This window comes from Gastrolobium bilobum, unplaced genomic scaffold (assembly GCF_033153095.1).
Source record: "Gastrolobium bilobum isolate Gb01-03AN ecotype WA unplaced genomic scaffold, APGP_CSIRO_Gbil_v1 utg26390, whole genome shotgun sequence".
NCBI classification, from domain to species: Eukaryota; Viridiplantae; Streptophyta; class Magnoliopsida; order Fabales; family Fabaceae; genus Gastrolobium; species Gastrolobium bilobum.
Genome location: NW_026895105.1, coordinates 9,584 through 32,736, shown reverse-complemented (window position 1 = coordinate 32,736; position 23,153 = coordinate 9,584). Strand labels below are relative to the sequence as shown.

General features: G+C 37.5%; 1 protein-coding gene and 1 non-coding gene across 2 annotated transcripts; one reads left to right on the top strand and one right to left on the bottom strand.

Annotated features, from left to right (window-relative positions):
• Positions 1 to 8,479: 8,479 nt before the first annotated feature.
• LOC133306080 (zeatin O-glucosyltransferase-like) lies at positions 8,480 to 9,898 on the top strand. Its single transcript, XM_061506386.1, has one exon. The coding sequence runs from the start codon at positions 8,480 to 8,482 to the stop codon at positions 9,896 to 9,898; it is 1,419 nt and encodes a 472-aa protein (XP_061362370.1).
• A 12,363-nt stretch (positions 9,899 to 22,261) lies between these two features.
• LOC133306535 (small nucleolar RNA R71) lies at positions 22,262 to 22,368 on the bottom strand. Its single transcript, XR_009750913.1, has one exon. It is a non-coding gene; the product is annotated as a small nucleolar RNA R71 (small nucleolar RNA).
• Positions 22,369 to 23,153: the final 785 nt, after the last annotated feature.

Sequence of the window (23,153 nt, the reverse complement as noted above, 5' to 3'; positions counted from 1 at the left end):
ACTACTAAGGCAACGAAGATCATCCCAAAGATGATTTCGTATGTTCTGAGCTGGATTAGCATAAACTGCCGTGAAAACAAAAAAATTCCCATTGAGCAGTTGTACCTCACAATGAATAAATTGAGGAGACTGAAAGAGAGCCTTAATAGTAACCTTATTAAAACCCTGAGCTTCTTCCACAACAAAACTATCAAAACCCAATTTCTTCAAAAGATTCCTACACACCTCACTTTTAGTTCTAGGTTCAAGAAGGACAACCACCTCTACCCTATTCTTCTTAACTAAGGACTTAAGGGCATTACCAAATTCTCTTTTAGCAGCCCCTCGGGTATTCCAAACGAGAAAATTCATCATAAACTTTGGGATAGATGTACAGGGTCAGATATTACCTGTTTTTCCATTTCCCTCAAGCTACAACTACCAGTAGCATAAGAACACTCCATCCCATTCTCAACATTAATCTGTTTATCATCTACCATCATCAAGTCAGGAGGTTTTGGCTCAATATGGCTACTCAAAACAGAATTATCATGCCCCTTATAGTTATGATTCTGAATGACAGCCTTCACACCTTTCCCTCCATGATGCTTATCTGCGTTTGCTTCTTTATTAGCTAAAAAGTTAACAACCTGATTTTTCTGCTCCATAATAGGCTGTTTCTTTCGATCAAATCGTTGGACAGGCACTGTTTCCCTCTTATGGCTTCCCTTTTCCACCCTCTGGTTCTGCATGCTGTGATCCTTGTGTTTACCCGTAAGAACAAAATGAGTTTTAGTCTCTACCACACCAACTGCAGAAGATAGATGCTTGTTAGATTTGGATTGAAAGGACCTCTGAACTGGTTCCTGGTTTTTCTCCTCATCTCCCTCATCGTCTTCCTTTCCCCCTTGTACTATATGATCCTTCAGATTATGAAAAGAATTTTTCAGCCTCACAGAAGCGTGTATCCCTCTTCCTTGGGAAAGAGTATTCTCCTGGTTAACTTTATTCCTTCTAATTCGTGAAACCTGCATCCAAGGGCCGAATTTAGCTTTGTCTTCAGCTACCACTTCTGTATCCTCCATATTACTCTCTTGACTATTCAATACCTTCTTCGATCCAGCCTTTTCCTCCATATCCGTTACCAGAATTTTTTTTGTAGGACAATTCTCCATCCTGTGCCCATATTTGCCACAATCATAGCAGATTAATTGTAAACCTTCATACTCCACTCTCTTAAGCCTTCCCTCTACCTTATACTCTACTTGGAGAGCTTTGGAGAGGTCTAACTCAACACACATCCTAGCAAATCTGCCTCTAGCTAGGGAAGTGGTGGCTGCATCAATTCTCACAAATTTTCCCAACCAGTTGCCAATACTCTTAATTAAAGCAGTATTAACATATTCCATGGGAAATTCAGGCAATCGCACCCAAGCCATAATGCGATTAATAGAAGCCTAGAAAGGTTGGAAATCGGGTTCCCATGACCTAATTGGTAGGTAATCGTCAAACAGGATCCATGGTCCTGCTATGAGAGCAAAATCCATGTCTTTTTTATCCGTAAAACGCACTAAGAAATAGTCATTCTCAAGGTCAGTAACAAACACCTTACCTTGCTTGGTCCACAGATTCTCCAACTTCTTTTTCATAAATTGTAAGGAGACTTTTTTCCCCATCAGCTTCACAAAGAAGGACTTGTGCCATGGCTCCCACGCTTTCTTCTTAAAGGCAGCAGACAACTTGAAATTTGTTTTGCCTTCAGCATCCTCTTCTTTTACCACTTCCGTCAAATCCGACTGGTTCTCTGAAGCAGGAGTTTCTTGATGTTTTTCTTCTTCTTTGTCGTTAATCGCTTCAATTTCGTGTTCTCATTCTCCATTATGTCACATCACCATCTCCTTGAAAGACATGTTGTCTCTCATCCAATCTTCTTCCCGTGGAGTCATGGTTTGATCACTATTGAATTTGCTATCACCTCCCTTACTTTTTTTTACACTCTGTTGGAGATTGTCCTCTTCCTCAAAAGAACGACTGTGATTGGCGGTAGAGGATGACATCGGAAGCCCTGACCCTATCAGAGCTGTTTTGTCGAGTTTTTAGATAATTATATTTCTTACGCATACATCACAAATACTACATTTAATTACTTACTATAGATACTTGAAAGAAAAGGGTATTTGAAATATTATTGAATTGTATATAATTTGTACAATGGGTTCTCTATTTATAGAGAATACTTGACCTAGTTTTGACCTAATGGGCTTGGCCCAATACAACAAATAAATGACTAAATAATAACTAAATAATAATTATTTACAACACTCCCCCTCAAGCTGAGGAATAGATATTTATCATTCCCAGCTTGCTAGTAAGTTCTTGAAATCTGTCTGAAGGAAGCCCTTTTGTTAATAAATCAGCTAATTGACGCCCAGTGGGAATGTATGGAGTGGTAATCAACCCGCTATCAAGTTTCTCTTTGATGAAATGACGGTCGGCCTCAATATATTTAGTCCGATCATGTTGAACTGGATTATGAGCTATACAAATAGCGGACTTATTATCACATAGCAGCTTCATAGGTCCCTCACATTTTATTTTGAGATCATCAAGTACAATTTTCAGCCACAGTAACTCACAAATGCCTTGAGCCATAGCTCGAAATTCAGCTTCTGCACTTGATCTGGCAACCACATCTTGTTTCATGCTTCTCCATGTCACCAAGTTACCGCAAAGAAACATGCAATAACCAGTGGTAGAACGACGGTCAGTCACGGATCCAGCATAATCAGCATCTGTGTAGACTTCTAAAGATAGATTGCCGTCACGTCGGAATAACAATCCTTTACCAGGAGTACCTTTAAGATACTGAAGAATTCTCTCTACTGCCTGCATGTGTTTTTCCTTTGGATCGTGCATAAACTGACTGACAACACTAACAGCATAAGCTAGGTCTGGTCTAGTATGGGCCAAATATATCAATTTCCCAACTAGCCGTTGGTATTGTCCTTTATCAACTGGAGGACTCTCTTCTTCATAGCCCATCTTGTGATTCTGCTCAATAGGAGTATTAGAGGGTTTACACCCGAGCTTTCCTGCTTCTTTGAGAAGATCCAAAACATATTTCCTCTGGCTGATAAAAATTCCTTTGCTTGAATGAGCTACTTCTATCCCTAGAAAACATCTCAGTTTCCCAAGGACTTTGATTTCAAACTCAGAGGCAAGCCGTGTTTGCAGAATCTGTCTCTCCACAAAATCATCACCTGTGATAATAATATCATCAACATATACAAGGAGCACAGTAAGCTTCCCATTTTGGGAGTGCTTGAAGAAAAGAGTGTGATCTCCTTGACTCTGTCTGTATCCTAAGGTCATCATAACCTTAGTAAACCTTCCAAACCAAGAACGAGGTGACTGCTTCAATCCATACAAGGCCTTTTTTAATCTACAAACTTTATTTTCCTCCTTCACAGAATCAAAACCAGGCGGGATTTCCATGTAGACTTCTTCTTCTAACTCACCATTGAGGAAAGCATTTTTCACATCAAATTGATTTATATCCCAATTGTAATGGGAAGCAAGGGATAACAAGATTCTTACTGTATTCATCTTTGCAACTGGAGCAAATGTTTCTTCATAATCAATGCCATAGGTTTGAGTGTAACATTTGGCCACTAATCGAGCCTTGTATCTCTCAAGAATGCCATCAGAATTATATTTCAGGGCATAAACCCATCTGCACCCTACTTCTTTCTTTCCGTTGGGTCTATCAATAACCTCCCATGTTTTATTTTTCTCCAAAGCATTCATCTCCTCTTGCATGGTTTGAGCCCAATTCCTATCTTTCAAGGCTTCATGTACTGATTTTGGGATTGTAAAAGAGTCTAGTGCTGAAATAAAGCTTTTGTGCTGCACAAAAAGATTAACAGAGGAAACAAAATGGGAGATAGGGTATTGAGTACAAGAGGGACAGGAGGGACAAGATTTCTTGGGACAAGCTCTTTTTCCTTTTCTAAGAGCAATGGGTAAATCATCAGAATCAGTAGTAATGGGTAAGTCATCAGAAGTATTAACATCATGATCAGAAATATGAGATTCAAGACTTACCTGTGGTTCAGACGATTGAGGTTGCTGCTGAGACAATGTGGGTTGTTTCCTTCTTTCAGGTGTCATAACCTTCCGTATCTCTGGTGTACTTGATGTATCAATCACAGAAGAATCAGTCAGAGGAGGATTACTCACAAGAGGATCAGACACAGGAGGAACAGGACCAAGAGGAGGATACACTGACACAGGTGAAGGAGTAGACACTGAAGATTCAAAGAAGGAAGGTGATGAGTCTTATGGTGAATTATTCTCCCCCTGAAGATGAGGACCTTGGAAAAAGGACTCAGATTCCTGAAATGTAACATCCATAGAAACAAAAAATTTCTGACTTCCAGGGTGATAGCACTTATAGCTCTTCTTATCAGGAGCATATCCAAGGAAGACACATTTAAGAGCCCTAGGATCCAACTTACTGCGATGCTGTTTATGAATATGAACAAAGACAACACACCCAAACACTTGAGGATGAAGACTTTGCAAAGTTGGAACAGAAGGAAAAAAAGAAGTCATGGAGTGAATAGGACTTACATGATCGAGAACCCGAGTGGGTAGACGATTGATCAAGAACGCTGCAGTAAGAATGGAATCTCCCCAATAGCATTTGGGTACATGTGTTTGAAACAGTAAGGCACGAGCAACTTCAAGAAGGTGACGATTTTTCCTTTCAGCAACCCCATTTTGTTGAGGGGTGTCTACACAAGTAAGTTCATGAATCATACCTTGATTTTGTATAAATTGGGAAAAAAAGTGATTGACATATTCAGTACCATTATCTGTCCTTAGTCTTTTGATTTTTTTACAAAATTGAGTCTCAATCATTTTATAAAATTGAAAGAACAGTTGTGGTACCTCATACTTTTCACGCATTAAGTAAATCCAAGTTACACGAGTGCAATCATCAATAAAAGAAACAAACCATTTATTTCCAGAAGAATGAGGGACCTTAGAAGGACCCCAAACATCAGAATGAATAAGATCAAAAGGTTCAACACTCTTAGTAATACTAGAAGGAAAAGACACACGACGATGCTTAGCAAATTCACAAACATAACAATGAAAAGACTCAACAGACTTAGACAAAAACAATGACGGAAATAAAGATTTGAGTAAACTAAATGGAGGATGACCCAAACGCTTATGATGCAGCCAAATTAAAGAATCAGCAGTTGATTGACCATGAGACATGAAGGTGTGATATGTTACTTTATTTGCGGGAGATTGTGACACCAGATAGTATAGCCCACCTTGCTCTTTAGCACTACCAATCGTCTTCCCCGTGGCGAGATCCTGAAAAACACAATGGGTAGGGAAGAAGGTTACAATACAATTCAAATCTTTTGTAATTTTGTGAATAGAAAGAAGATTCGTGGAGAGTTTAGGAACATGAAGAACATCCTTAAGATGTAAGGACTGCTGTAAGTTTATGTCACCAGAACCCGCAATTGATGTATGTGAGCCATCAGCTATGGATATTGTATGAGTTCCAATGGTAGGATGATAAGAAATAAAGGAGTCAGCACAACAAGCCATATGATCAGTAGCACCAGAATCAACAACCCAAGAATGTTTAAAATCATTACATGAAGAAATGAAAGAATGAGTTTTGGAGCTCATACCAGTCATAGCCAAAGTACTAGTATCAGATGGCTTACTCAGATAATCAAGAATGGTTCGGACTCGTTCCAACTCATCTGGACGAAATGCAGATTGGGTCTCATTAGGTGCAGGGGTTATTTCAGAAGAAGTAAAATGCGCTTGACCACGCATCCTTGCCATCTTTTCTAAGACAGTTTGCTTTCCATAAAGGCGAAAGCATAAATCCTTGATATGACCTATTCTTTTACAATAAGAACACCATCGGTCATCTCTCTTAGGTCTAGAAGAGGTACCATCATAAAATTTTAAAAAAGAACTCCTTTGAGAAGAGGCCATACTGCACAGAAAATGGTTAAAGAAAAGCTCCAAGAAGCCAAAAAATCACAAATAAATACCAAACGATGTCCGATCAAAGAGAGGAGCACAAATCCAGAAAGAGGATGAAGGGACGATCTAGATCGCGGTGGTCTGATCCGGAAAAATGGTCTCACGCGCCGCCACGCGCCGGTGAGATTGGCTGCGCGTGGGATTCACTCGCGGTTGAAGGAGCGGCGCGTGTGGGCGCGTGCGTGGCCGTCCGGTCTGAAATTTCTGGAGCAACGTCGTCCGGTGAGCGCGGTTCTTTCTGGGTCTGTTCGGAGTTGAAAAACCACCGGAAAAGGGTCCAATCGTGATGAACAGATGTTGTTTTGTGATGAAGAATAATGGAGACGATGAACAGTAACAGAGACGATGAACAGTAACAGAGATCCAGTATAACAGAGATCTTCTCGGTCCAAGAGGTCCCCAGAAAAAATCCGGTGGCGGCTGATGGCAGCGAGAGACAAAAAGAATAAAAGGTTCTTGTTCTAAAGACAATAGGCGCGGAAGCAGAGCCCTCAGGATCGAGAGCTCTGATACCAACTTGAAAGAAAAGGGTATTTGAAATATTATTGAATTGTATATAATCTGTACAAAGGGTTATCTATTTATAGAGAATACTTGACCTAATTTTGACCTAATGGACTTGGCCTAATACAACAAATAAATGACTAAATAATAACTAAATAATAATTATTTACAACATAGATTCTTTTTTCCTCATAAGTAAAAGTTAAGCCAACCCATATTTTTACAACAGCTCTTATTATAAAAAAAAGTTTTTTCTTATAATTAAAGGAAAAAAAAAAAACAAAGTTAAAAGCTCAACTTTTTTTAAGATATATATTAGTTTTTTGAGGTGGTTATAGTTACAACGAGGAAAGTTTACCATCGTTACTACAAAATTAATCTAATGGTGATTAATTTTTTAACTATCTCATCCTTTCTTTCTTTTTTTTGGAGATCAACGGAATTACAAAAGAAAACAACAAAAAATATAAACGATCCTAGGTACAGGTCCTAGGCCAACCAACTCCAATGATATCCCATAACAGTCTGCCAAAGCAACCATGTGGGGGGGTTCTTTCAACTCCTGCATTTGCCAAGGGAACCATATGAATACGAAGCAAGCCAGTCTACTACGTCGTTTCCTTCTCGACGGATATGCGTAAAGTGAACAACCCAGCTCCTAGAGAGCATATCTCGAATGTGTCTTACTAAGAAAAAATAAGGATGAGAACTGCTACATCCATTCTGGATCAGATGTTGCGCCAAAAGAGAATTCCCTTCCAACCAGACAAACCTGAAGCCTATGTTCCAACATATCTCCAACCCAATCAAGCATGCCCAGAGTTCTGCGTTCAGAGCATTACCACAGCCGAGGTTTCTGTAGAACCCAACAAGCCAGGCACCTGCACAGTAGTCCCAAACCACTCCTCCACAGCCGGATTGAATACCGTTCAATGAACTTGCCCCATCAACATTGATTTTAACCCACTGGCCAGACGGAGGGGACCAAACTATAAGCTTCTCCTTTCGAATCCCATGTCGTAAGCCAGCTTTAGCCAACATATTTCTAGCTTGAACAATACTTCTGCAATACTCTATCACTGATCTGTAGATGCTATATAGGCTGACCGAGCAGAACTTGAGAAGATTTTTTCATTCCTGTTACGCCAAAAGAACCAAGTTGTGATGCCAAAAACAATAGCCCAGTTAATTAGTGATGCCAAATCGTTTAAGAAAAGAATTAAACAGATGGATAGTTAGACAATTCGGATTAAATGAGTAAAAAAGCCACCGAATTCTAATATCTGGTTCATACTATATTGGTAAATCGTTTAAGAAAAGAATTAAATGTTATAAATTTTTATAATTATAGTGGGCTTCAATATTTTAATAAGAACAGGCTTCATGATTCATATAGGGATATAATATAAAATCCAGTTAATTAGTGATCTTTTAATTTGGGTTTGGATATCTGTAAATTGATTAGTGTATGTATCTGTAAACTGATCAGTGTAGGCCTAACCCATAGACTCATAGACTCATAATGGGAAGAGTACTAGGGTTAAAACCGTAACTCCACAACTCGTCCCATCGAAGGTTGTGATCAGAGAGTGATGTGTGAATAGCATAGGAAGATCCTGATCTTTCTATTGAAGGAGCATCATAGAAAACAAAAAGCCTCCAACAAATTAAGAATTATGTTTTCAACAAATAATCTTAAATTTTTTGGTATTCTAATTTCATATAATGTAATATTGAAATTTCTTACATTAAACAGATGGATAGTTAGACAATTCGGATTAAATGAGTAAAAAAGCCACCGAATTCTAATATCTGGTTCTATAAATACCCCAACATATATTACCACCTAGCAAAGCAATAAGTTCAGTGCCAAAGTTCAGTAGCAGATTCTAGCTACCAAAGTACGCCAATGGCTTCTAATTACCAAAACACTAGTGAAAGCCATAATAGCAACGGCTGTCATCAAAACCAAGTGGTGGTTGTTGTGATACCTTTCCCAGCACAAGGCCATCTCAATCAGCTTCTGCATCTGTCACGCCTATTCTTATCACACAATATACCTGTTCATTATGTTGGCACAGCCACACATAATCGACAGGCCACAGTTCGTGTCCAAGGTTGGGACCCAAAATCCATTTCAAACATCCATTTCCATGATTTTGAGGTTCCTCCCTTTCTTTCCCCTCCTCCCAACCCCAATGAAGAAACCAATTTCCCAACTCATATGATTCCTTCATTTGAGGCCTCTTCACATCTGCGTGAGCCTGTGGCAGCACTTCTACAATCCCTTTCCTCTGTAGCTAGAAGGGTCATTGTTATCCATGATTCCGTAATGGCATCAGTGGCACAAGATGCCACAAATATAACAAATGCAGAGAATTACACTTTTCACAGCATCTCTGCCTTTTTCACCTTCTTGTTTTTTTGGGAGGCAATGGGAAGGCCTCATGTAGAAAACTTACATATCCCAGAAGCTCCTTCTCTGGAAGGATGCTTACCAATTCAATTCATAGAGTTCATGACTAAACAAAATGAATTCCATAAATTCAATGATGGGAACATCCACAACACAACAAGGACAATTGAAAGCCCTTACATTGAATCGATAGAACGGATCCTGGGTAGCAAGAAGCATTGGGCATTGGGTCCCTTCAACCCTCTAGTTATTGATAAGAAAAACATAAAGGAAAGGCACTTAAGCATGGAGTGGCTTGATAAACAAGAGCCAAATTCAGTTATATATGTGTCTTTTGGGACAACAACAGCATTGACAGAGGAACAAGTCGAACAGATTGCAATTGGATTGGAGCAAAGCCAGCAAAGGTTCATCTGGGTGCTGAGAGATGCTGATAAAGGAGACATCTTCAATGGAGATGAAGTAAGAAGACATGAGCTTCCAAATGGGTATGAAGAGAGAATTGAAGGAATGGGGTTAATTGTGAGAGACTGGGCACCCCAATTGGAAATTCTAAGCCACACTTCAACAGGAGGGTTTATGAGTCACTGTGGATGGAACTCATGCGTAGAGAGCATAACCATGGGGGTTCCAATAGCCACATGGCCTATGCACTCTGACCAGCCAAGAAACAGTGTTTTGATAACACAAGTTCTGAAGATTGGTTTGGTTGTGAAGGACTGGGATAAGAGAGATGAGTCGGTGACTGCATCAGTTATTGAGAATGCTGTGAGAAGGTTGATGGAAACAAAGGAAGGTGATGAGATACGAGAGAGAGCAATTGATCTTAAAAAAGCCATCCGTAAGTCCATGGATGAAGGTGGTGTTTCTCGCATGGAAATTGATTCTTTCATGGCTCATATTACTAGATAGTATGGTTCAACCACATACTCTTCTGGCATGCACAGAATGGTCTTACCACAGAGGATGTGGCAGAATTTCACAGCAGCACATGCAAAATAAGTTTGGCACACAAAATACGCAGATTTTTCCGTGTAAGCTAAGCCTTTTTGCTTAACGAATAAATTGAATGCAAAAATATGTTTTCTTATCTAGATATTCAAAACAATCCTTCCCTGGTATAAATAATTGTGCTCATAAATTAGTCAAAGTTATGAACTTATATATAATCTATGACTTAAAATCGAATTTAATAGCACGTTCTATTCTATCATTCTTACTATATTCAGGGTTATATCTTCTAGAAAAGGTAACAATTTTACCATACAAATAAAATCTTTACGGTCCTCGATGGAAAATAAAAACTCATTCTTACTCTCTTTAAATCTTTTTTCTGTCAGAGACCTTCTCAAAAGAAGCAGAACCGGATCAGCGAAATGATCCCATTAGAATGAGTTTTGTACTTTGATATCTTGATACTTTAATTAGGTTGTGTAATATTGACCTCTGGTTGTAATTAGTGAATTATGTTAAGTATATTTTGAATCTTTGATGATTGGTAATTTGTTTTTAATATTTTTATATAGGATATATATATATATATTTATATATTTTTAATATGTAAAATTGGGTCAGCATAGTGACCGTATGACTCCCTAGTTGAACTCGTAATCCCGTGACACCTGGCCTCGGCCGGTTAATGGCTGGACTGAGTTTTTAAACACGGCTTGTAATAATCCTTTCTCTCTCCTCAATTCATTTCACCCCATCTTATTGGTTAAATAAATTTTTTGAATTTTTTGTTCTATATTATGTTGTTTGGATATACATTCATTTTATGAATATTTATGAAAATATTAATGTTGTTGATCGTATATTCTATTTGGATAAATTTTTGTTATCTTATTTTTGTTAAACAGACTAACAAGTTAAACCAGGCTTTTATTATTTGTAAATAAATCAGATCATAAGTCGATAATTATATTCATAACATATCACATGCTTAAGAACAAAATTCGGCTGAGTCGTTAATACCCCTACTCACATCTTTCCCTCCAGCGTTGATCGTAATCTGGAAACGATCAGCTTCCATACATAGCAATCTGCATTAAAATAATGTGAATAGCTTTTTGCAATAAAATAAGGATTTACTTTTTCTAATATGAATGTAAATAATTTATCTAAATTTAGTCTAAAATGATATTATTTTAAGGCAGAAATTAATGTATTTTTATAATTATATTTATTTAAAAGTTATTATAGTCTCTTTAATTATAATTTTTTAATCCCAACATTATTTTTTAAACAAATGTAGATAATTTTTATCTGTAATAAAAATATCAAAGCCTTCATCAACTGGATGAGCGAATGATATATTGAGCAGCGACGTCTCCACCGCTTCAAAATTTTGTGTATTTCGCTCGATCTTTGTGTCAAACTTCGTGGACACAGGATACTGGTCATATGCTTCGAAGTTTGGCCGACCAGGAAAAACATTGTACTAACGAGCTGATTCCACGCCGAATGGATCTGCGCAGGCGTATCTTTCTCTTTTCTGATCACATCTCATACAGAGCATCTCTTTCCCTTGGCTCAGGTCTGGGTATGGATGTGAGTAGTCATACTCAATTCTGGATGTGATTGAATTCAATAGATGCTTATTTAATTTATGGATTTTATTAATGTCACGTTAATTGAAATGAATTATTTCATATTATAAAAATAAATTTATAAACTACATCCCGAAAAAATAAAACAAAAATAAAAAGAAAAAAATGATACAAATGATATATAAAAAGAAAAAATTATCTCACATAACATGAGAATAATTTTTTCCTTAATTTGTATATATTAAATTTCAAATCAACTATATTTTCATAAATAATTATTAAAATAATAATATTTAAATTTTTTTCCTAACCATCATATCATATAACATAAAATTCTAAAAATGATATAAAACTTCTAAAGCAAGGACTCGCGTTTTTTTTGAATCGTGCGTGTCGGACAGGTGTCCGATACGGACACGTTCCGACACACGATCAATATTTTAAGATACGTGGTCAACTCTCGGACACGCTCGGACACGTTTTTCTGACACACAGTCAATTTTTTTCGACACGTGGTCAACGCTACGACACATTTTTTTTTAGTCTTTATTTTATTTTATTATTTAAAATAAAAAATCATTTATAAATCAATTTTTTTTTGTTATGAAATTTGAGATGAAAAATTAACAAGGTACGAAAAAAAATTATTATTTTTATATACTTATGTTATGAAATTTGAATATATGACTTATTATATACTGTTATATGTATTAAATATAAATTATATTATATATATTAAAAATATATTTAATATCAAAACGTATCTCAACGTATTAAAATATATCATTTTTTAAAATTAACGTATCAAAATATCGTGTCATGTCGTATTTCGTGTCTCGTATCAACGTGCATCACAGTATATAACTACCGATCTGATGACAATTTTCAATGTAGCTATGATTCACTCAACAGGTATTAAAAGAAATTTTTAAAATATCCACACGTGATTAGTGTCACCTCAGCAGTCGTAAAATCTAATATACAATGAGAGTGGGAATATTCGACGAATAAAAATATACCACGTGAGTTGCAATTGTTTTGGCGACAGAAAAAAAAAGTATGGTTTACTTATATATTACGAGTAATGCATAATATAAAATCAATGTTGCATCCAATTTTTGATGCCACAATAATACCAAGATGCACTCCTTAGCATTGTGGATATGTATTGCTTTAAACGTCTTGAATATCGACCAAAATATTATTGTTTTAGCAAATTTTTTATCCAAATATCACATATTCAATATTTTTTATGAAAATGCCACACCACGTAATTCATTATGATTGGTAGCAAATTACGTTCGTCAATAATTTTGTGACACGTGACATATTTTAACAGAAAAAAGATGACGGGACAAAGTTCGCTACTAGTGATAACAAATTTGGTACTCAATGTGGCTACGTGTTACGAAATCATAGACGACAAAATTCGCTATCAGTCATAATGAATTATGTTGCATGTCAATCTGTTAAAAAATATTATTCATTTGTCATTTGGATAAATTTTTTGATAAACAGTAATATTTTGATCACTATTTCTTAAAGGTGTGTTTGACAGAAGAGAAATTTTTTGGTATTCGAGAATCACGATTACGAGGAATACACTAGAAATTGAGTTTACTCGAAAATGTGTTTGGTTCGTCAAAATATTACCGAAAATATTGAGTAAAGATTATTGATTCCATGTTTGGTTTAGAACGTAATATGACTTGGAATATGAGGTTATTTTACAAAAATAACCCCAAACTATTTTTACTTTTGTAATTGATAGATTGGGACTAGGTTTTGATGTGTTAGAGTATTTTTGTCTCAAAAATTATTGTTGTGTTTCCTTTTACTTGAAATTCTGAATTACCATATTATTTTTGGTAATCTGTATAGTGTCTTTTATTTGTAAATCAAATTACTGGTAAATCTTAAATATCCAGAAATTAATTTTTGTTACTTTTATTAAACATGATAATTGACGTTTATCAAAAAAAAGTTTACTAGTAAATATTATATCAAACACACCGTAAGTGTCCTTCCTCGAGCTGTCTCTTCCATTTTTTGTTACTCTTCCATTATTTCCAAACGCTAATGTCATTTTAAATCCAAAAGCCATTTCCCCCCCTCTTAAACTGCAATTAGAAAAAAAGGATTTATGTGAAATTAATCATATGAAATGGATAGAATAAACACGGTTAAAATTCATCATGTAACATTAATCATAAAAAAATATTAAATACAGAAACTTTAGGAACTCATTTGATATTAAAGGTAAAAATTGATAAAATAAATACAGGTAAGATAAATTATATAAGTTTATATAACATTAAGTCATTAACCATAATGCATAACAAACATCGGTACATTATGGCTTTTTGATCTACTTAATGTTAAAAGGAAATTATTTTTTCTGATTGATTCGAAAGCGAAATAATTTGTCGAAATAATAGGGTGAGATATGGATAAGGGATATGCCCATACGTCCATGATTTGTATAAAAGCTAATACGATTTTGGGTACGTGCATGACTCGTATAAAAGCCAATGTGATTTTGTCACGTATGTACTGCAAGACTCGCATTATTTCCGTACGTGTTTATGTTGATATATAGGCAATTAAATGCACACCTCTCTCTCATACAGGTATATTATTTTAAAAAATTAGTTGACTTTTGAATGATGAGTGAAAATATTTCACTTTTCACGTTATTATGAAAAGGCCGCACATTACACCAGTCTTTCGGACCTCACTAACTCGAAGTCGAAAACTTTCCTCCGCAACGATAAGGGATACTGACCAAAATGTTACTGTTCACTAATTTTTTTATCTAAATATTACGCGAACAGTGTTATTTTCCAATCTGACACGAGGGCAAGTTCGCTTCTGACACAAGCAACCTCGGTTTGCTGACGTGTCACATTTTTAGTGGATAACAAATATTAAATTTAAAAAAAAAAATTCAAAAAAAATGAAGTTCCCCTATCATGTAGGCGAACTTGATTAAAATATTGTTGGAACCGAGGTCGCCTGTGTTAGAAGCGAACTCTGACACCACCAGGAAACTGACACATCAGCAAATCGAGGTCGCTTGTGTCAGAAGCGAACTTGCCCCGTGGCAGATTGGAAAATAGTACTATTCGCGTGATATTTAGATAAAAAAATTGATGAACAATGGCACAATGATCACTGTTCTCAACGATAAAACCATTCCCAAACCAAAACACACTGTTAACAATCCCGGTAAACGGAAAAATTTATTTTCAATTGGAATGTGCACCATGGTGGGCCTTATGCTAAAAGAGTGACACTTGTAGATTTTTTTTTCTCTTTTCTCTCCTCTCTTCTCTCTCCTCTCTCCTCTCTCCTCTCTCTCTTCTTCCTTTCTTTCTTTTCCAGCCTATCGATTGAAATGTGCACCTAGACCACAAAATCAAAGCTCCTAGTAAACCCACGCAAGGCAAATTCAATTGGACGACAACATTTCCACATTATAGCCACGTGAACTGTCCATGTTTTTGTTTTGTACATTTTAAATATAATTATTTTGTAATTGTTCTGTCTGTGTGACAAATATGTCTAGCCAAACGATAGTGGATCAATATAGGATGTTGTGCTCTCTCTTGATACCTATGAATTAGGTACTTTGGAAGTAGCAAATCATTGTACACGATTATGAAGCTTTATCCAAAAAAAAGGTGGTGTATGTGCACAGTAATTGCGTAATAATAATAGTAGAGAAAGATTAGTCCAGACCTGTGGTCTTTAGCTCCTATTTATAGTGTTTACCTTAAGATTTGAACCATTTGGGCTTCCTTCCTCTAGGCCCAATCCATTGTCTGTATGTTATTCAACAGTCCATCCTCTATTGGGCCTCTCAAGTATATGGGCCTTATAAAAGTCCATAACAGTTGCCCCCAGCACGGTAGACTGGTTGTCCAGGCTACCGGGGTGCATAAATTAGAGTTTTCCACTCCAACATAAGGATTGGTTGTCCAGATTATCAAGGTATAGCAATCTTTCTTCAAGTCTTTACCCTGGACTTCAATATAGTTCTTATACCCCGACTTTAGATGTAATCCGGAGTTTATTCTACCTCGGAATGATGTTCAAGCTCTTCAATTCGAACTCTGCTGCTTATCTGGATTCCTCCATTCAAGTTGGATATCTAATAATACAACCTGCTGCCGGGATGCTTTGGTGGGGACCGTGTCTTCCATAGCTCTGCGTTCTCATCTCTTTTTACGAGTTCGAAGTAATCCCTCCATATTCCTTAGCCTGCTGTAACCCGGCTATGAAAGCTTCATATTCTGCCTGATTATTTGATGTTTTAAAATTTAGTTGGAGTGAGTATTCCACTGATATATCATCAGGGCTTACAATGATTATCCCGGCTCCACTTCCCTTTGCATTGGAGAAGACATCAACATATACTTGCCAAACATCTTGACGTAGTGAATCTTCATCTTGGATCGAAGTGAGCTCTTTGACGAAGTCGGCTAGAGCCTGAGATTTGATAGCCTTTCGACTTTCAAAGATGATATCAAACTCTGATAGCTCAATTGTCCAATTCATCATTCGCCCTGTCAGATCTGGTTTATGAAGGATCTTCATAATTGGTAAATCCGTCTTGATCACCACCTTATGTCCATGGAAATATGCTTTGAGTTTTCTAGCAGTGATCAACAAAGCGAATGCTACTTTTTCCAGCTTCTGATATCTAAGCTTCGCTCCTTATAGCAATCAACTTGTGAAGTAAATCAGTTGTTGGCCTTCCTCATCATCTTGTACTAACATAACACTGACTGTTATCTCACCAACTGAGAGATATATTATCAAAGTTTCTCCCAACCTTGGTTTTGACAAAACTGGTGGGGAAGCCAACCATTTTTTTATTTCCTAGAAAGTTGTTTCGCATTTCGGGCTCCACCCGTACTGTACCTCTTTCCTCAACAACCTGAAGAAAGGCAACGCCGTTTCTAATGATCGTGGCAAGAATTTGGTAAGGGAAGCCAACCTTCCTGTAAGCTATTGTATTTCCTTCTTGCTTTTTGGTGCTTGCATATTTAGTACGGCTCTACACTTATCCGTGTTTGCTTCAATACCTTTGGGTTAACATGAAACCCAAAATTTTTCCAGCGGGGACTCCGAAGGCACATTTTGTTTGGTTTAACAGGATATTATGCCTTCTCAATTTTTCAAAAGTCTGCTCCAAGTCTTTGATATGCACAACGGGCTCTAATGATTATATCATCATATAATCAATATATACCTCCACATTCTTTTCGAGCTGATCTTCAAAAACTCGGTTTGTCATCCTTTGGTAAGTGGCCCCCGAGTTCTTTAATCCAAATGGCATGAAGTTGTAGCAGTAGTTTGCCCTTTCTGAAATAAAGGTTGTTTTCTCTTGATCATCAGGATACAATGAGATTTGATTATATCTTGAATACGCATCCATAAAGGATAACAATCTGAATCCAGAAGAACTGTCCACCAATTAATCAATGTTCGACATGGGTATGAATCCTTCGGACATACCTTATTTAAGTCGGTATAATCTGTACATACCCTCCATTTTCCATTTGGCTTCTTCACTATTACTACATTAGATAACCAAGTAGTGTATTGTATTTCTCTGATGAAACCGACTTCTAAAAGCTCCTTTACATGATCCTCCAGAATCTGCCGACGTTCAAAGCCAAGTTTTCTTTTCTTATGGGCCACAGGCTTAGCCCCCGGGTATACTGATAGCTTATGACAACAAAATGTGGGACTTACTCCAGGAATTTTTGACGACTTCCATGCGAAGATGTCTTTATTATTCATAAGGTTAAATTCAACCTTCACTTAATCTTCGAGCCCTTTTCCAATCTTGGTTGTCAGCTTCTGCTCTCCTATTGTTATTTCCTCAAGTTCGCCATTAGGTTTGGGTCTAGGCAATTGAGTGTCGTCTCTCATGTCTAATTCCACCATGTTAACAGAACTTTTCTGTCTTTGCTGTTCTATTGAAGACTGACCAGCTTGATTGTAACATCCCGGGTGCTGACGAGGGCAGGGAGTGATCGCCAGTTCGAAAGGACATGGACAAGGAACGACTCCTGGCAGGCTTCCAGCGACGGGGCTACATGAATGAATCGAATCAATACTCGAAAGAGAGGGATTCCAGAGACTGTGCTGGTATGGGACGGTACAGTTGGGAATAACTTATAAGAATTAATTGGTACTACCTATACTAACAACATGCATCTACTTTTCGATAGCCCGGAACGAAAGAACTCTATAGTTAAGCATGCTTGACTTGGGATCTGGGATGGGTGACCTCCTGGGAAGTTTTCCCGGGAAGTGTGCGAGTAAGGACAAAGCACGCTGAAAAGTCTCGTGTTAGTGTGCGGGGACAGCTGTTGATCCTTGCAAGTTGCCAAGCGTTACAAATGGTATCAGAGCAGGGCCTTTCTTCCAGTAAGGTGTGGTTCGAGGATGAACTAGGCGGAAGTTGGTGGGCATGTAACATCCCGAGCGCTGACAAGGACGAGGAGTGATCGCCGGTGCGAAAGGGCATGGACAAGGAGCGGCTTCTGGCAGGCTTCCAGCGACGGGGGTACATGAATGAATCGAATCGACACCTGAAAGAGAAGGATTCTAGAGAGTGTGCTGGTATGGGACGGTACAGTTGGGAATAGCTTATAAGAATTAATAGGTATTATCTATACTAACAAGATGCATCTACTTTTCGGTAGCCCGAAATGAAAGAACTCCATAGTTAAATGTGCTTGACTTGGGGCAATTCTGGGATGGGTGACCTCTTGGGAAGTTTTCTCGGGAAGTGTGCGAGTGAGGACAAAGCACGCTGAAAAGTCTCGTGTTAGTGTGTGAGGACAGTCTTTGATCCTTGCAAGTTGCTAGGCGTTACATTGATCACCCTCCCTAATCCGGGTTGGAGATGAGGGCCCATCCTCAATGGCCCTTACCGACCTGAAATAACATTCTTGAGACTCCTTCTGATCTCCTCCGTAACTACTGTGTTATGTTTACCTACCATCTTTAACTTCTGATGCTAAGTGGATACCAACATATCCCAATTGTGGATAGTTGGCCTTCCCAAAATAACATTATAAGGTGAAGAAAAGTCAGCAACAGTAAACCTCACCCTTTCAGATTTGAATGCCTCCTTCGATCCCAGGGTCAGTCTGAGGTCAATGTACCCTTTAAGGGAGGTGTTTTGACTGTTGAACACAATCAGGGTGGTTTTACAGGGTTTTAAGTCTTCTTCATTCCGATGCATCTTCTTGAAAGCATCCCATAGGATTAGGTCAGCATAGCTACCATTATCCACAAAGATCTTCTTAACCCGACAGTTAACCAATGTTCTAGCGATAACAAAACCATCAACATGTCCCGGCATCACATCCTCTAATCCATCTCTCGTAAAATACAAAAGTGGTGGTTCTGGCTTGCTAAGGTCCTCCTTAAATTTAGGCCATTCTCTGACTGAACGCACCTCCTTTAAATATTTTCTTCGAGCGCTTACTATATCTCCCCCTCTTCCAAGAGCTCCACTTATGACATTGTATTCAAATTCTGGTTCTATGAATTCATCATCATCTTTAATCGACTTTTTACCCTAGCTTTCCTCCTTCAGCTTATTTTCTTTAGCCGGACTCCAAGTTTAACCCTTTATCTTTTTTTTTTGTTGCTCCATCCTTGGGTTTTTATTAGATATTGGTGCAATTTTCCATCTCTAATATACTTTTCCATTGCATCTCTTAGATCCCAGCATTCATTAGTGGTATTATAACATCTCAGATTCAAAACATATAATTATACTTAAAATAAGGATTACCGGGTAGGATTTGTGAAAATCCTGTGTTTTGGGTCAAAATACGTAAAAAAGGTAAAACGATAATTTAACAAACACGTAACCCTAAACAGCAAAATGTTAGTAGAAGGTCTCAAAAGAGAAAAATAATCCTAGAAACGAATTCAGAATGAAACATTGAGTGGGTATGCAAGTTTTTGGAAATATGATGAATAATATTTTTATCGAGTAAAAATACAGTGGTACAATTATATCGAAAAACGTGCCAAGTGAAATTTGAGTTCTAGGTTTAAAAATAAGTTAGAAAAGGTACATAAGACTAAGAATTATGATTATTGATGAAAATTGATGAAAATTAGGATTTTTGGTGAAACGTGTCAATGGTGCACATATTAGGCTAAAACTGTGATTTCTCCGAAAGACCGGAAAACTCCGGATTCATCTTTTCAAGTGCAATTAAATGACTTTGGTGAATATTAAATTTTGAATTTTATGGATAATTTATGAAGTATTTGAATATTAGTGGTGAAGTTAAGTGAGTTTAAGTGAGGTGGCACTTGTAGGGCCCACTCCCACTTAAGTGACATGCCACATCACCGGATCTTTTGTTCTTCATAGAAGTTGTAGACCTCTCTTTTATCTTTTCAACGAGACCAAGAACTCATCAATCCGACAAGAATAACTCAAATATTCCTAAAATACGAAATAATATTATTGTTATCAAATTTCCAACCTTTAACAGAGTTGGTAATCAATTACTTTCATATGTAATTGATGAACCCTTAGTTCATCATGATTTTTAGCAGGAATTAGGATCAAATTGTGTGATTAAATGATGAAAAACAAGGTTAATGTCCCAAGATGTCCTCAATTACAAGTTCAAGAGCTTTATTGGAAATTTGTACGATTCTTGTAGGAAAAGCAAGCTTGAAAGACAACTGGAGAAGGAAGAAGATTCTGGAGCTCAAGAGGAGAAAAATTTCCTAAGTGTTGAGCGCTAAAACGTCCACACTGAGCGTTTTAGCGCCCTGTTACAGGAAGAGGCCAAAACTTGCTGGTGATGAGCGCTAAAACGTCCACACAGAGCATTTTAGCGCGCTGCTACACTAAGAAGATGGAAAATTGCTGGTCTTGGACGCTAAAACGGCCTGCAATATGCGTTTTAGCGCCCTAAAGTGGAAAAAGATTCTGGTCTTCACCGCTAAAACGTCCAAATCAAACGTTTTAGCGTTGGAGTCAGTTAAAGTTAGTTGAGCATTCACAAAGTTTGGACGCTAAAACGGTCATTCCTTAACGTTTTAGCGTTGAAATCAGTTAAAAGCAGTTGAGCATACGTAAAGCATGGACGCTAAAACGGCCACTTATGGACGTTTTAGCGCCCACATCAGTTTTCTGTTTTTAATTGTAACACTATATAAGGCAAAGCCTTGACACTTAGAGGAGGATCTTGGGGGATCTGAACTCTCTCTCTCTCTCTTAAACTTAGTCTGACTTCTCTCTAAATTATTTTAGTTTTTGTATTAGGATTTCCTTGTAATAGTTGGAGATTGAAGACTTTCAACATGGAAATGAAGTTTTCTTCTTCTTCTCTTATTTATTCCTTAGTCATGTCTGAGTAGAGTCTTTGTAGTCTGAATGCAATGAAACTCCATGATAATATTATGTTGATTTGATTAATATGATGAAGTATTTTTCATGTGCTGATTTGAAATTTTCTGAGTTAATTATTTCTATCAATGAAGTAGTATAGAACAGGGATGTTTATATGACTTCTGTATTTGATAATCTCAACATCAGAATTCTAGTACTCAAGGGATTGATGCTAGAGTTCTGATGTAATCTTAAAACCTTAGTATTTCATGCATGTATTAAGAAAGAAATCACCAAGGGATTGGGGTTTCTGATTAATGTTTCTATCAGGGTAGTAAGGGATTACATCTTGATGATAAGTAAAAGGTTGATTAACACCACATGGAAAGGAATTCATCATATGATCAATTCTTATATGGTTTATCATGGAGGAAAGTTGTTTTCTGACTACTTGTTGTTTTTATTAATTCCTAATCCATATTTACTTGTGTCAATTTACTCAAAATCAATTTTCTGGTGACAAATTATTCATGATTTTTACAAACTCTTATTTGATTCAAATTAGTTTTCTATGGTATATTGGTGTTTGAACACAATTCCTCGTGGGAACGATCTTTACTCATCATTTTATTACTTGTACGACTAGTGCACTTGCTAAACGTCCAACAAGTTTTTGGCGCCGTTGCCGGGGAATTTGTTTTTCAACACTAACTGATACTATAGAATTCTGAGATTGAATCCTTTTATTTTCAGTATTTTAGTTTATGTTAAAATTCTGGTCAATTTTGATTCTGGTACATGCGAGGTACACTTGATCCAAATTTGTTGTTATATGATCCAGAATTAGAAAGGACATTGAGGAAGCACAAAAGGGCACCCAGGCAAAGGAGACAGTTGCAAGAAATTGGTGAATCAAGTACGGTTAATCAGGAAGATATAATGGCAGAGATTCACATACCACCACCACCACAGAGGACACTGGGAGAGTACATGACTCCTGCAGTGGTTCCTCCAATTGGGAGTGTTGTGCGCCCAACACTGGAGCCCAACAACTTTGAATTGAAGCCTGCTTTGATACATTTGGTGCAGAAGGATCAGTTTGCTGGAACCAGTGCGGAGGACCCTTACTTGCACATAGAGAACTTTCTATTGTTAAGTGATACTGTGAAGATAAACGGTGTCACAAGAGATGCAATTCTGTTGAGACTATTCACTCATTCACTGACGGATGATGCAAGGAGATGGCTGCAATCATTGCCACAAGGAAGTATAACAACTTGGGATGATTTGCAAACCAAGTTCTTGCAAAGGTTTTTCTCAGCATCCAAGAGGGCCAAGTTGAAGGATGAAATTACAAGCTTTAAGCAGAAAGAGTCAGAATCTATTTATGAGGCTTGGGAGAGATTCAAGACTTTGTTGAGGAAATGTCCACAGCATGGAATTGAGGCATGGCAACAAGCAGCAATCTTCCTGCAAGGAATGACCACTAACACTAGAACCTTGGTGCATGCCACTGCTGGTGGATCATTGACTACCAAGACCCCTCAAGAAGCTTTAGATATCTTTGAGTCATTAGCATCTCAAGAATTTGATAATGCTCCAGTGGCTGACAGAAGGACAGGAATTATCAGGTTGGATGGGTATGATGCTTTGTTGGCAAGGAATGATCAACTGATGCAGACACAGAGACAACAGCAGCAACAATTAGATACCCTTATTAAGCAACTCTCTTCACAAAAGGTAGCTTCTGTGGAAACAAAGAGTGTATGTGCTATCTGTGGTAAGGGCCATGTGACAGAGGAGTGTGATTATGGGGGATCATCAGAACAAGCAGAGGTGAATGGAGTGTGGTATGATCAGAATAATCAAAGGAACTACAACAATCAGGGAAAGAATGTTTATATGCCACCATGGAAAAACAAGAATCAACACCCAGGATTCAGCTATAGTTCCAACCACCAATTGAATCCACCATTACATCCTCCACCACCACATATGAAGGAGCAGTCAAGTGATCCTGCTGCATGGGAGAAAGCGTTTGCTCAGTTATCTAAGACAACTCAGGATTATATTCAGGGTTCTACTTCATTCAGGGAAGAGACAACTGCATTTATGCAGGAGACCAGAACTTCTTTCAGAAATCAGGAAGCATCAATCAGAAATTTGGAGACCCAGATTGGTCAATTATCAAGACAGATATCAGAGAGACCACAAGGGAAATTTCCAA

Excerpts from the sequence above, each read along its gene's own strand:
- LOC133306080 (XM_061506386.1), top strand. The coding sequence starts at position 8,480 with ATGGCTTCTAATTACCAAAACACTAGTGAAAGCCATAATAGCAACGGC.